General features: G+C 34.2%; 1 protein-coding gene across 4 annotated transcripts in view; it reads left to right on the forward strand.

Moving 5' to 3' along the window:
• The window catches only part of LOC6638446 (nephrin), an 86,294-nt gene extending 73,820 nt beyond the window's left edge, over nucleotides 1-12,474 (forward strand). For 2 of the 4 annotated variants that reach the window (XM_023177329.2, XM_023177332.2), the window contains 9 exons: nucleotides 1,868-2,027; nucleotides 2,414-2,628; nucleotides 3,034-3,115; nucleotides 4,846-5,005; nucleotides 5,348-5,484; nucleotides 5,749-5,952; nucleotides 8,135-8,545; nucleotides 8,605-8,909; nucleotides 12,088-12,474. In XM_023177329.2, coding sequence (XP_023033097.1) covers nucleotides 1,868-2,027; nucleotides 2,414-2,628; nucleotides 3,034-3,115; nucleotides 4,846-5,005; nucleotides 5,348-5,484; nucleotides 5,749-5,952; nucleotides 8,135-8,545; nucleotides 8,605-8,909; nucleotides 12,088-12,420 — 2,007 coding nt within the window. In that variant the 3' untranslated portion in view covers nucleotides 12,421-12,474. The remainder of the gene's footprint in view (nucleotides 1-1,867; nucleotides 2,028-2,413; nucleotides 2,629-3,033; nucleotides 3,116-4,845; nucleotides 5,006-5,347; nucleotides 5,485-5,748; nucleotides 5,953-8,134; nucleotides 8,546-8,604; nucleotides 8,910-12,087) is intronic. The other 2 variants (XM_023177336.2, XM_023177342.2) reach the window with 1 other exon arrangement.
• Nucleotides 12,475-15,632: the final 3,158 nt, after the last annotated feature.

The raw sequence follows: 15,632 nt of genomic DNA on the forward strand, positions 1-15,632 counted from the left end.
TTATAAATGAGTTATTAAATAAAATAAATCATAATATTAATTATTCAGAAAGATAAGAAATTATGCAATAGAAATGTTTGCACATCAACTTCCTCAAAATCATTCAAGAAAAGAAAAATTACAAAATGGCAGACATATTTCTTTCACTTTCGCTTGGACAATTTCATATAATTTTCAATTTTAGAGACAATTCACTTACATAAAAAATATTTTCACATGTTCAAATTCCCAGGGCAAAATAAGCCTTATTATTTACCTTAACTCAAGAACCACATACTATAAGAAGAAGAATTTTTTTTTTTACGGTAAACTGTTACCCAGCGATTATTATTATATTATTATTTTCATTATATTCCATACATAAATTACCTTCAGGCATAGTCGGTAAATCGAAAGCCAAGACGCAGCCACATACATAATTGTTGCATATTTTAGGGAGCTCACAAAGAGAGAAAGCGACGGAGTGGGAGAGAGAGACCAAGTGGGTGGATGTATACGAGTGCGATTACGGGGGAGGCAAAAAACCAGAAAATTACATAGAAAATTTATACAATTTATTATTGAATTATTGAGCACTTAACAATTTATGCAGCTGCCTGCCAGCCGACAGCCGCTGCCAGTTGCCAGTTGCCTGCGGGGTATAACATGAAAGTGTTATTAGCTTCGAAAATGAAATTTATTTCAATTTTACACAGTTCTCGGTAAATTGAATTTAATTCAATAAATTATTGCCATACATTTTATTGGGCATAGCATACAAAATATGTGTATATTCCATCGATATACAAAAATTTATATAGACATTTCTTTACTCTGTAGTTGCCTTCAGTAGGGGAAAGTGAAAACAGAGAACATTTTAATGTATACAATTAACTTTCAAAGAAATCAAAAATGTAAAAATGGATAAAATATATTTTTAAGAAATTTTATAAGGAACCATTTTTTTTCATTTTTAATTGGTCTTTTAGTTGGCTTAACTGTATGTATATAGCCATCGACCTAATCCCAAGACTAGGACCTAAAGATCCACAGATAAAGCTATCTAGTTTTCTTTCTAAATTTACTTCTTTCTTGCATTTTACTTTTCTTTTACGACTATTATACATTAAAGTAACATTTTAATTTATTCTAGTTAAATTTTTCAACCGTTGTTGTGGTGTATATTGGGCAAATAGGACAACTTCTTAGGAGTTTCTTTGTATATCAATATCACTACCATGTCTTTATAATCATGAGACCACAATGAGACACTGCAAAACGTTTTCTATTTCCTCCAGCTTAAAGCTTGTGAATTTATTTGTTTATCTCTTTGTAATGTTTGTCTTTTCGTTATATCGAGTTTCAAAGGAAGTCTTTAAATTGTCTTCAACTTGTCTTAGCACAAAATGTCAAGGGTTGTACTCTAAATATTGTGTTAATCGCTCATACTTGTGAAATATTTAATTTATATATATATTTTATATAAAATACTAATTTTCAGCTTGATAATTTGTTTTAAAAATCAGAAGACATGATCATCATCATAATCTATATTAATCAATTCAAAGAGCTTCAAAATTTTTGTTCAGTAAATCAAAGAATGCCTTAAATTGGCCGAGTTTTAAATACAAAACAAATACATGTAGGTAGTGGAGTAACAACTTAGAGTAGAGTACTTTTTTAGGAAGAGAGGATAAAGATAATATAATAATTAGATATTTGAGATATTTTTAATTCATCACTTCCTTTAAGCAATATGCCATATTTCTAGGGTATTTAAAAATTGACAAACTCTGATCCATATTACAATTTGGGTTTTGTAATTGGAATTTACTCTTTCTTATCTGTGTATGTATTTTGTGTCTTTTTTTCGTTTTCGTTTTTGCAGGGTGCAATTCTGTCTAACAATCCAGCCGAGGGCATTGTTGTGGCCAATCAAAGTTTGGTCCTACAGAATGCCAGCCGTGCCCGAAGCGGCATTTACACCTGTGTGGGCAGCAATCGTGAGGGAGATGGCGAAAGTAATCCCGTACAATTGGATATAAGATGTGAGTATCCGATGATGTCAATCAACACAATAATAACAATAAAACGAAATCAACAAGTGAAAACTTTTGACTTTTGACAAAGTGTTAATTTGCATAACATTTTAATTACAATTGAAAATTGAAAATCTTTTGGTTTTTCGTCAACAAATAGGCAAAGACATTTGTAACTTTAGTACAATGGAGAGAATTATGACAAAATCCTTTTGGACCATGATATAACACAATGTCAACTTGACTTTCTCTGGCTGTCAAATATTAAATTTAAACAATTAAGAAAATAAATCAAATATTTGAAATGTTGATTGTGCAAAGTTCAATTCAATTGAATTGAATTGAATCAAAATTGTTTTGTGTTGTTGCTTTAATTATGCAAATTCTTTGTGCAGTTGCCCCGGTATGTCGGACTGGCCAGAAGACCACTTACAGTTCGGGACGGCATGAGACTGTTAAAGTTGCCTGCGAAATCGATGCCAATCCCAGTGAGGCCACATACATCTGGAAATTCAATGCAACACAGGGTGAAACAGTTGACATACCCGCCTCACTGGTAGCAGTGGATCGAGGGCGCAGTGTGGCCCACTATACACCCATGACGGAGAACGTAAGTAAACAGAAAGGAGAGACCCCCATCAAACCCCATCCATTTGTGAGGTCATATAAATCAGTCGCCTTTGCCTGCAAAACAGGCAGAGAGACTAGAGGAGAAAAGGGTGGAGGCGGTGCAACAAAGAGGAGGGTGGCGGCATCACATAATTTTCCAAACGAATTGTGGTTTTGAATTTTCAATTAAGGTTGAAAAGGTGTGTCGCCAACGGCGTCGCCATGGTCGGGCCATCGCCGCATTGCATGCATAAATTAAGCCAACGAAATGCCATTGCATTGTCACTCATCCTGCCACCTGCCACCACCCAACCTTCAACAACATCCACCCACCACCCATCCCCACAACACTCTTTACAATCATGTGTGTATAACCTTTCTACTTGTTCTTCTTTACCGATTGCAGGACTATGGAACACTACTGTGTTGGGCTAGCAACGAAATTGGCGATCAAAGTGAGCCCTGCGTGTACACAATAGTCCCGGCAGGTGAGTAGCAATCCATTCATCCCCCAAGCCAAACCACTTCTCCTCTTATCAAAAAAACACAAAAAAAAAAGAAAGAACCAAAGGCCCCCTGTTCAAAATAAGTGAGAGAGGGAGATAGGCAGGGAGGGGCAGAAGGTTTACTCCAGCTTGGCTGTGGCCTCGAGACTCGCGTGTTTGGTGCTTTGCCTTCATTTCCGCAAAGGACAGTAGACCGTATATATGTACATTTCTTTCCTAAAGGGTATCAAAGGGTCGCTATTTTCTAGGGTCATTTGAATCATAAATCAGCCGAATAATAGGAGAATTTTATAAATGTTTCTGTTTTTTTAAATATAGTAAAGATAAAGCAAACTTATTCGAGTATTAAACTTGTTGAATAAATCCGCAAGTACTCAAACGGTTAATCGCCGATCTAGATAGGATTTATACCATTTAAAAAGGCTTTTTTTTTTGTAAGACTTTAGATTAATATAAATAGTTTGAGAGCTTCAAAGAACTAAGAAATAAATAACAATCAAATGGAAATATTTCACAAATTTTATGATAATTAGAAAGTAAATTAAATTAGAAGTAGAACAGAAAGCAATTAATTTAACATGTATAGGACTTAATATAGATTAAAAAGTATATATTTAGATAATATCAAGCATCTCTATCATCGCTCATTATAATCCAAATAACAACTTGAAAAATTGTAGGAATATGAAACAGAAATTATTGTCCTAAAAATCTTTTAAAAAGTCTTAAGACGAAATCAAAAGAAAAGCTGCAAAGTTAAGCTAAAAGGAAAGGAAATTTTAAAAAAATTCCAGTTAGAAATATTTAGGAATGTATTTTTAATAAAGTTAATTCAAATTATGAAAAGTTTCACAAATTTGTATAAATTTGGAGATTAAATTATTTGTGTTTTCAATTCTAAAGGAGTGGTCAGAATGCATTAAAGGTCAATATTACTTTAGGATAAGGCAGTAACTTTAACTTTTATATTAATTGTAAGTTATCAACTTTATATTTTTATTTTATTACATGCATTATGTTGTACGTTTTCATTAATTCTTTCATTAAATTTATGGTTTATTTTAAATAATTGCAAATATTTCGTGTGTAAAAACTATCTAAAAGATTTTGTTCATTATGATGTTAAATGTTATGTGTCCTATGAAAAAAAAGAACGTATAAATTTGTTGGAAATATTTTTCTTACTTAGTTACTTTACCTTATCTTAGTTTAGTTTTTAAAAGGTATTACCCTATTCGATCATTCATTTCCATAATACTGTCTGTCGATTTCAGTTTTTCATTTGTTTTTGTTTATGTTTCGATTTTCGGCGGAATGTAGAGTAGCAGGAGGAGATGAAGTAGGGGCAGATGGACCAGGTTTAGAGGAAAATTCCCGCTGTGCTGATTTGTTGATGACTTTGGCACTTTGGCGCTTGGCTGGGGATTAGACCACGGACTCAGTTCAGGGTTCATGAGGGTTTAAGAAGGCTGCGTGTAGTTAGCTGTGGGGGGAAGGACAGTTTTAACTGTTATTGCTATTGGTGTTGTTGCTTTTAGTCCGCTTGATATTTGCCTTATTGATTTTGAAGTTGTTTTTTGTTCTACTAGTTATATCTTGAGGGGGTGGGGGACGCAGGAGGAAAGTGGAAAACTATGGTTAACTAGTCAAGTCAGTTGGCAATGTTTTGCAATTTGTTGCTTGAGCTGGCATAATAAATATCTTTCTCACAGGCGAACCGGATCCGTTGCTGAATTGCACGCTACTGAATCAGACATCGACAGGCTTTCAAATCGAATGCATTGAAGGATTCGATGGTGGACTGCAGCAGGACTTTATCATGGAGGTTTATGTGAATGGAACGACACGCTATCCCAAAATTTACAAATCAAAGTGAGTAGACCGATAGGATAATGGGAAGAAAAAGGACATCGATAGATAGATGGAGAGAAGCAATCAGAATCACACGCCGTGTGACTTTTGCATTACAATAAACTCAACGAGGCGTGGCGCGAACATGTCCAGTGTGCTCAGTTCCAGTTACCAATCCCAATCTCAATAACATTTCTCTACATCTTTTGTCCTTTCTCCTTGTTATGCGGTTGTTGCCCATTCGTTATACTCATTCTTTTCCATCTTCCTCTTTTTTTTTTTCTCTCTTCTTGTTGTGTGATTTTTTCGTACCCGTCTTTTGCCTTGGACATTCAAATATCGATTGGATTTGATTACACTCAGGACTCCGTACTTTGAGGTGCGTGGCCTTGTTCCTGGCATGGGTTACAATGTCTTTCTCATTGCCCACAATAGCAAAGGACGCAGCAATGCAACCATTTTGCAAGTCTACACACTAAAGGATCCGGAAAAGCAAACGGGTAAGTTGTTGGACCCAAAATCCATACAAACGACGAGTGTTTTACAAATTGGCAGTAAATGCGGGTAACTCCTTGAAAATTGGGCTTACGAAATTCTACTTGCATGTTTTCCTATGCATTCTGTGTGGGTGTGCGTTTCCAGCCTACAAATTTCAATTGCTAACTTTCTTTTCTTCTTTTTTTTTGGTTTGCTTTTTTGTTTTTAAGTTTATCTAATCGTATTTCTGCTTCTTTAATTTACGTTTTGCATGATTTAACTTTCAGTTAAAATAATATTTACCAAATCGTATAATAAACCAAAATCCACAACAACAACAGCAAAAACAACAGCCACTAGCGATTGCATTTGCGATGAGCAAGAATATTTCGTAGTAGGCAAAGGTCATTCAAAGGGATTGCATATATTCAATCATAATGATGATAACCACGATGATAATAATGATGATGATGATGACGAACCGACTGAAGGTAGCGCTGATCATTTCTTTACTATAATTTTTGCCTAAAATCCTTTAGAAATTTTTGAACAAGGCATGAAACCAAAAAGAGAACTGCAAGTCTGAAATAAATTCAGACATTCCTTAACATTTTTTTCCTGAAATCGAGTTCCAAATGGAGTTGCGAGAATAATTCAATCTCAATTTGAATTTCAAATAAGAATTAGAATTATAATTTGGTTTAAATTATCATATCTGTAAGAAACAATTGTTGGTTTTAATGTTGAGCTTTCTTTTTTGAAGTTTCCAAGAAAAACAACAAGTATAATTAGGTTTTAATCAGCTTTAATCGGTTTTCGAAACCAGTTTTTTTAGTTTTCATCAAACTAAATCGCTTTGATTCTATTTGAATTGATTTAAGCTCTAGAAACGTTACCGATTTTGCTTTCTGTTTTTGCAAAATCAATTTCTCGTTCAAGTTAAAACGAGACATCAGTCTAAATAGAACAATACTCGAATTTAAAATCGAGCTAATTTAGTTAGCATTCTCAGGTTACGGTTCATTTGAAAAAATTAATCAGTTCCAATAGGTTTTAGATTCACAGGTAAAATGAGAATAGTTTTTGCTTTATCGTTTGGGTAAGTTTTTTCAACAAAACAGCAAGTCGCCATTATTTTCTATAGTTCAAATAAACATTTCAGTTAGCAAAATCATTAAATTTGATTCGTTCCCCTATTAAGTTTCATGCCTTGTTCTCTCTCTTTGTGTTTTTTTATTATTTCTATCAAATAACATTTTTTATATATTTTTAATTGTATATTTTTATATTCTAATTATCACAATTATTTTTGTATAAAATTTTGTTTCATTTTTTGAGTTTTGATCTAATTTAAAATTTCTGTAGCTATTTTAGATTGTAATTAACAAACTTTTTGTTTTTTGTTCTTTTTTTTGTGTTATTAATAAAATGTTTTTTCTTTGTGTTTTTAATTTAAACTTATAGTTGAATTTGATTTTTGTTTGCCTTTTTTATTTTGTAACAAATGTTGATATTTAATTTGTTTAACTAACTTTTTGCACTTATTTCAAATGGGGAAATCTAATGGCGGAAAGGTGTAAATTACTTTTGATTTGAATTTTTGCAAGCGAAAAAAAGTAGGAAAGAAATTTGAGAATTCTGCACTTTGGATGATGTAATATATGTAGATATTTTCTGAAAACTTTCCAATAAACCTGTAGGAATCAACAAAATGCCTTTTCCATCTTAATTAAGTTCTAAATCCTTAAAAGGTTAGAGAAAATGTTTAAAAATTTATTCTTGGTCAATTAAATTGATAAATAGTTAACGCTGAAGTTGTTGAATACAATTATAAACATTTGAGTTGTTATAACAACATTAATTTCAACTTAGTTTGCTATTAATATTTTCTTTTCTATTTGCTTTTCTTTAAAATGAAATCCACTTTAACACGTTTTACTTATAATACTTTTTGGTGGTTTTTGCTTTCTTAATTGTTTATTCACACATTTTCCACTTGAAATTTATTTTGCCGCCACACAAACAACATAATGAATAAATCCGGAAGCTGTTTTCCGAATTTTTTCCCCCACACACACACACATACATTTTCTTTTTATTTTGCATATATTTTTTTGTGTTTGTTTTGTTTTCTGGTTTTTGGCTACTAAAAATGCTCAACATGCCGGACAAGGACTGAGACAAAAATTAGCAACCTTAACACTGAGCGGCTTACAATAGGGGGCCACGCCCCCTATATGCACACCCCTACACACACACACACATACACTGTTTGTAGGGTAGCCACACTCATACACATGCAACTCATTAAAGCGGCACTAAATTCAAAGCACGTGCAGGCAGGCGGGAGGACCATGGACCAAAGGACCAACGAGACCATCAAGAATGGAACGTAGTTAGCAGCTCATAAAACAATGCAAAAGAATAATAGAAAACAACAAAAAAACCAGCACAACGATGTACAAAAAAAAAAATAGGAAGTAGAATGTAGAAAGGGAGACGACATACTGTTAAAATATGCCAGGCAAAGTGGGAGGGCTGAGTTGGAGCTAAAAATGATTCTCACCAAAACTGTCTACCCATTCTTTTCTCTCCCTTTCCCCGAAAACGCCACAAAACAAAAAAATCTTCTTCTTTTCTCTTTCGCTCCTTGTGCATGGCCGGCTCCTGCAGACCTGTCGCTGCGGTATTCACCCGTCATTGAGGACATCCGGCCATTCCTTGGCATACTAGCTGGAATTGTGGGCAGCATATTTCTGGTGGCCCTCATCATTGTGATTGTGGTGCGTGTGCGCGGCTCGTCAGGACACGATCGCAATAATTACTCACATCCGGGCAACGGTAACACCAGCAGCAATGGCAACGGCAATGGCGGAGTCGGCGGTGGCACTACCAACACAGTGAATGGCACTGGCAATCTTGGCGTGCTGGGCAGCAATAACAATGGCAGTCTGGTCATTGGCACCCTTGGCGGACACAATGGTGGACAATCAGTGCAGGATATGCATCGGATTGGACGAGAGACGTGTCATGTGACGAGCAGTTTGGATAGCATTGATAAGAATCCTGACATTATACCACAAGGTACGTAGACTGAGAGAGATAGAACCCCTCAACACCACGCTTAACTCTATCTCTTTAAGATGGACACGATGTGGACGATGAGTGGACAACAAAGGGTCATAATCGGGCCTATGCCACGGCTGCTATGGCCGAACAAAATGCCGTTATTACCTCCAGCACCTATGACCATCTGATGCCCACCTATGCAGTGGTCGATAAGAAGACAGCAGCTGGTCAACAAGCAGCTGCTGCTGCTCAATATATACAGTATAATACCCTTATACCCGTTAACAAAATGGGGGCTTATGCCAATCAACAACAACAACTTCAACAGCAGCAGCAGCAGCACCAACAGCAGCAGCAACAACAGCAACAGCAACAAAAGGTGAGTCCCTCTAATCCTCACTTAGCCGACAGGCAAACATTTAACCTTTTTTTTCCTCTTCTTTCGTTGTTGTTGTTGTGTGCTCCTTTTTGTTACCTCCCATCTTAATTTATGAGCAAAACCCCTTTAGATGGCCAAAGCATAAACGGTTTATTATTTTGAGCCACAATTGATGGACCTTCTGAACATGAGCGTAGGCAAGAAATTATTCAAGTGGATATTTGCTAACGATACAAAAAAAAAAATTATTTCGGTGATACTCAAATGGAAAAATCAATTTTTTTTAAATTTAACTTATATATTTTATTAATAAATTAAAAGTTAGTCAACAATTTTCGATTTTTATGATACTTGTAATCGTCTAAGCGGATTCTATGGGACTAACTTGTAGCAAGCAAGCCACGCTATTAGCAACAGCTTCATTTTACTTCATTCGTATTTAAATTTCAATATATCCTTAAGAAGGGATTGCCTAGACATAAAAGAAAAGCCTAAAATTATCACCACAGCTTGAAAATTTTCAAAAAAAGCACAAAATATTGAAAGTTTTTAAACTTTAGACCAGAAAAATGGGTATATATAGCTAAAATCTTATCCAAATTTTATTAAATATTTGCATAAAATATTTAATTCGACAGAGAGTCATTTATTCCACATTTTCAAAATAATTGTTTTTTTCTAAATTCATTTGGTGTTAATCAAAATTAAATGATTTATGGGATAGATCTTAAAAAACTCCAAAAATAGGTTTTTCGTTTCGTGATCAATTTTTAAATAAAAATCTGAAGCAACTGTTATTTGAACTCCCTGAATAAAATAAGTCTACAATATAAACTAGAAATTTAGAAAAAAACATTTATGACAAGTTCTTTTAGTCTTTGGGAATACAGAAGCAAAATTAACCTAAATAGGCGAAACAAACAAAAGTATTTGTTTAACATTCAAAACATTATATGCAGAAAACCCTTTAAACTCAATCAACTAGTTTACATATCATTTATAAGTAACTAGCAATTTTGAATTCAGAATGCCTAAATAACCGTGATAGCTTACAACATTTCTTTACGAAATCCCCTTCCCTTATGGCTAAGCCCATGTTTTGAACCTGTTTGTGTTTGTAAATGGGATTAGATTTTGCTTGGGTATTCAGAGAAAAAATAAAAAGGGATAGTTAACTAGTTAGTTGATTGGGTTTGCTTGGTTAATTGACTAAATTTAACTAGATGAAATGTTTTCGCCACATTTATTCAAAGTTTGTTTTGCTGCCAGCAACGTCCACATTACAACGCCTGTTTGTAATGTGTCTGGTTTACACTCTTCCTCTCTCTTCACACTTTCCATTTGCCATTGGAGACCAGCCACATTTATTGCATTTTGAGTTTACCAACCCACCAGCCAACCAGCAAGCCAGACGGTCGGACGGCCAACAACAACAACAGCTAAATAGAAAACGCGCATCCTTTGGCTGAAGCTGCTAAAGGATTCTGCAGCATTTTCTGCCTCAGCTTGGTCCGCCTGCAACTTATTTTTATTAAATTCGCAAATGGAAAATTTATATTGCTGCAGCTGCTGCCCTTGGTTTTTTCTTTATTTTCTTTTTGCTCTATTTTCGCTCGAGTTGTTGTTGTTGTTATTGCTGTAACTGATGGTTTTCTGTCTAGGCGTGGCAAATACACACAACCCAAGAAAATTTCTACTTAAATGATTTTCAAATTATGTGGGTACAGCGAATGTGTTGAGGGTCAGACAACAAATACATGAGATAATAGATTTTTCACCTATGTAAGTGGATTTCAGGTAAAAAATTTTGTAATTAAATGGGCTATCTATCACAGAAGTGTATAAGGCAAGCCAAGAAGATTATAAAATATTTAGAATGCAATTTCCTTTGATTCTCAATTTAGATTAACTCACATTTGTTAAAATGGGGTTTCAGTTTAGTTTTTTGCTATCAGGTATTTGTTTGCAGATATTGATTTGCATCAGAAAAATAGATCGATATAATCTTTAATCCGTTTATTAATGTTTACTATGGTCTCGCTTAATGGAAATTAGTCAGCGAAGTTTAATTTATATTTCAGTCACAGAAAGTGCTGTATTCTAAACTTTAGAGTAAATTCTATTCTATTTAAGTTTTTATTGTAATTGCTAAAGCATTTGTCTTGTACAATGATCTAGATCTTATTACTTATTTTGTTTCAAACCTTAGTAAATATTTAAGTGATGTAAAATTTTAAATAAGCCTTAATTTGTACAGTTAAGTGTGACTATATTGATTTCAGGAAGACTTACAACAGGAAAAGTTAATCTAATAATGGGAAAACTTTCAGTAGAAGACATAAATCTTTGTAAATTCAGTTTCCGATCTAGGGTTATACGACTTATTGGCAGATTAAGGGCTAAGAATTAGTAAAGTTTGCACCTTTATGTATGCAATAAGTTTTCCGAGAAATCATAAAGAGATGTTGGTATCTCCTATCAATAAGAAATATTTGCCAACACAATATTAATAGACAATTTAGAAGTTACAAAACATACGAAGAAGTATAGATAAGTCTAAGCGCCAAAGTTCTCCCATTTCTCATCCCTTTCTCTTTCTTAATGAAATGAAGTATATCAAACCAATTGGATAAAAATTTATTCAAATATACCTATAAATATCTTTTATATTAGAAACACTTTAAACAGCATTACCTGTTGTGACTATATGCTCTTTCAAAGAGAAACCTTATCAACTTTCGGGTTCTTTTGCAACTCCTCTTGCCACTTAATGAATATATTATAGCCAAGACTAGTAAAATGAGATTTATTTCATTTCACTTTACCTGCTGAAGTGTTTTCTCCTCATTGTAATTTCATGTTATACTGCATAGTCGCTCTCGTGAGAGATAGAAAGTAAGTCTATAGTTACACACTGCTATAAATACATCTTGTGCTTAAAGCGAAGAAGAAAATGGAACGAAAATCTCCACTTAAGTTTATGAAAGATATAGTATGCATCCCTGACCAGACTTTGCGGTCGGTTGCACCGACTAATTGCCGCTTTTCCTCACATTTCCTCTTGACAATTATGCAACAGAGTCTCCTCAGCTCAGTCCTGAGCTGATTGACACTCTCAACCCTCATCACACCGTTACTTTAGTCAACTCTTCTCTTCCTTTCTCGTTCTACTCCACAGACTGAGCTCAGCTATAGCGAACTGACTGCCCCCCTGGTGGGCATTGGCGTAGGCGGCAACACTGTGCGTTTGGCGCCTTATTGCAGTGCCACACTGGGACGGCCGGGTAGCCGTCAGCAGGCGGAATTGAAGAGAGCCGAACCGAATATCTACTCGCAGGTAAATGTTATGATGGATGATGAAATTCTGGCCGATTTGCAGGCGGCCACAGCATCGGGCACCAGTTATGTGGCTGGAGCTGTGGTCGATAATGTGGGTGGCTTTGGCGCAGTGGCAGCTGCTCCCTCCTCCTCATCCAATCTCTACATGCAGAGCTATGCCACGCGTATATAAGGCGAAACAAAGTAAAGCGAAGTGAAGTGTTATTGTTATTTAGTCTTTATTTTGTATTATTTGTCAATGTTCTTTTTGATTTCTATATGTATTGTTTATTTCTTTTGTTTGATTTTTAATAAGAAAACTAAATAAATTTTAGCCAGAAATGTGTTTATTTTTTTCTTTTGGTTTTTGCTGTCTCAAAATTGATTACCAACTGTGTTAAAGCTAGAGCTAAATCAAAGAATTTTAATTACTTTTCCAAAAACTCATAAAGTGGGAGTGAACACACGCATGAGCCACATATATCCAATCCCACTCAAACACACAAACAAACTGACAATCAATAAACCGACAACTAACATTTCGCCCCAAAAAGTATGCAAAAATATTTATCTTCCATTGACAACAATTTCGTTTCCAAAAAATTTCTCGATACTACAAAGCGTGCAGATGGGAAGTGAGACTAAATGAAGGGTACTGCAAATGCAATGTTAACGCTGCGTATACGTAATGCGAGTTTACAGGAGATGAGAACAAATTTTGGAAAAATTGAACAAAGTATCCTGACAGCTTTTACCTCGCTTTGACGTTGAGATACTCTTAATTCAGTTTCAATAACAAAAAGATTGTAACCATTTTTGATAAATTTATAGCAACAAAAAAACACAAAGAAAGATTTTAAGGATAAAAATTCAAAAATGACCATTAAGAAGTTTCTTTAATCGCCTTATCAATGCTGTATAAAGTTAACTTTACACACTTCTAACCTAACTTAATTTACAGCTTAAGCTAAAGTTTAAAAATTCATTAAGATAAAAGAATAGTTTTAAAATATATTATTAGGCAAATAACTTTGTGAGCATTATCCAATTTCTTCTTACGTTTTTAATTTTAATTTAAAATCTATCAGGAAATGCATTGAAATTTGATTGTACTCAAGTGAAGTTGATAGAACTTTGACTAATAGCATTGAGTAGGAAAGTTCATTAGTTAAAAACTTGAACTTGATCAATGTGCTGAGATTCCCCATTTTGTAAATTTCTTCTCTTATCTGTGCACAAATAATTTGCCATGTGTCAGGACAAGGCAAACAAAATTGCAGTAGACTCGATTCCTTATTCCCCCATCTCTCCAAAGAATGCTTATATATGTATGTATGTGTATGTGTATGTGGGTATGACAGGAGCAAAAATGGGAGTAGAGATTTGTGTCTAGCTTTGTGTTTGATTTGCACAATTATTGTAATGACAAAGTTCCATTGAATTTCAGTCTATTGGAAAGTCGATGCAAAATTGTTTGCTGCTCTTAAAATGCACTTAAGCAGAACTCCATATACATACATACATACATACTATGTAAGGGAGATAGATAGATCGAGAGAGAGAGTGATAGAGATGGAGAGATGAAGCTGAACAACTTTTATGACCCTACAACAAGAACAAAACCAATTCCTGACAACCATTTACCTAATGACATTGTTTGCCTTTATTGTCATTTATCGAAAACTTTTTACACGACAAGCACAGGATTCTATCTCTCTGGACATGGTCTGGTTCTGGCCTGATTCTATGGGCCCACTTCCATCCACACACATACACACACACACACGGTCACTCTTCAGGCTAAAAGTGTTTGCCATTGATTTCAGTTTTGCAGTTTTATTTTTATGGCAATTATTTTAATTCGATTATATTTGTACTTTGTTTTCTAGCACTTTTGGTTTTTTTTTTCTTTCTCTTTTTCTCTCCGCATTTTTGTTTTGGGTTTGTTTTTCAACTTTTTCCAAACTGTACTTTGTGGCACTGTGTGCGTGTGTGTGTATGTCAAAGGACAAAGGAAAAAGGCATTTTCAGCATGTGGTTAAAATGCATAAATTCCATTAGCATTCACTTTGCCTATGAAATATCATCAGCATTAAGCGGAAAGCTAACAATATTACAACTTTTTTTTTTAGCTTTATATACAATTTTTTATGATTTTCATTGAAAGTAATTTGTCAAAGTTCTAAAAAGGTTTTTTTAATTTTATTTTGGGTTTCAGCAAATAGTTTCTATAATAACCATCTGACTCAACTAAACAATTAGTGCTCGAATCTTAAAGACTAAAGGTTTTTAATGGAAAAGTATAACTTCTATGTAGTATCCAAATTAACTGTATTACTTAACGATATTGAAGTATTGTTTTGATCCTTCAAAAGTTTTGTACTCTGTTTTTTAAATTAGAAAGGAATCTTTTCTATTAATTAGGATTTTATTCTGGTCATCCTGATATTTGTCACATTAGATTATTTATGTTTCTTTTATTACATGCATAGATTTATTCAAATTGACTTCAAAATCATTTAAAATCAAAGAATTCTATTCGTTTAGATATATACAACTAAATATTTCAACAATTTCATTTCTGTTTACCTTAGCTCAATTTACCAGAGAGATGGAAAGCACTTTTAGTTGATAATTCATTATGTCAGATTCGAAAACACATTTTCATACCATGACTTATTAATTTTGTAATTTATTTAACGGTAAAAACTAATTTCATTGAAAGCAAAATGTGAGAGACAGAGAGAGAAAGAGAGCTTAATAAGGAACAATGTGGAATTTATCTTTTCCCTTCCTACTTCGCCTCACCCCTCCAAAGCCCAACATAATCATTATGAGGATGAGCTTATACATACATACATATGTGCATAAATATTCCCGACATAAACATTTAGTCACATCACACACACAAACACATACACACCCAAAGTACACACACACACACAGAAAACACGCTAATACCTTTCCTCTTCCAATTGCTCAACCTCAACCCTCTACCAAATGGGCAATTATTGTTGTAGCTGTTGTCCCTTCTCCTCACCTTCCCCCACTCCAATCCACTATCCGCTTTGTGTTGTGTTGGCAAAATAAACGCCAAGCGGTTAGCCACTATGTTGACGATGGCTAACAAAATTGTTGAGGGCGTGGCCAAACCGCATATATGCATAGAGTACAACAGCAAAGAGCAAGAACAAAAGTAGAAACTTATATGGGCACAACAAAAACAACACTTATCTGACTTTCCACATAATTGCAAGTACACAAATAAGTATATCTACATATATATGTATAACAGTATATATAATATATGTATGTATATGTATTAATGAAAGGACTAAGTCAACATCAGAAAAATGGGCCACTTTAATTAGCCAGCAACTGTTGGCCAAATGTGAAATGAAGAGG

This window comes from Drosophila willistoni, assembly GCF_018902025.1.
Source record: "Drosophila willistoni isolate 14030-0811.24 chromosome 2L unlocalized genomic scaffold, UCI_dwil_1.1 Seg139, whole genome shotgun sequence".
Classification (NCBI taxonomy): Eukaryota; Metazoa; Arthropoda; class Insecta; order Diptera; family Drosophilidae; genus Drosophila; species Drosophila willistoni.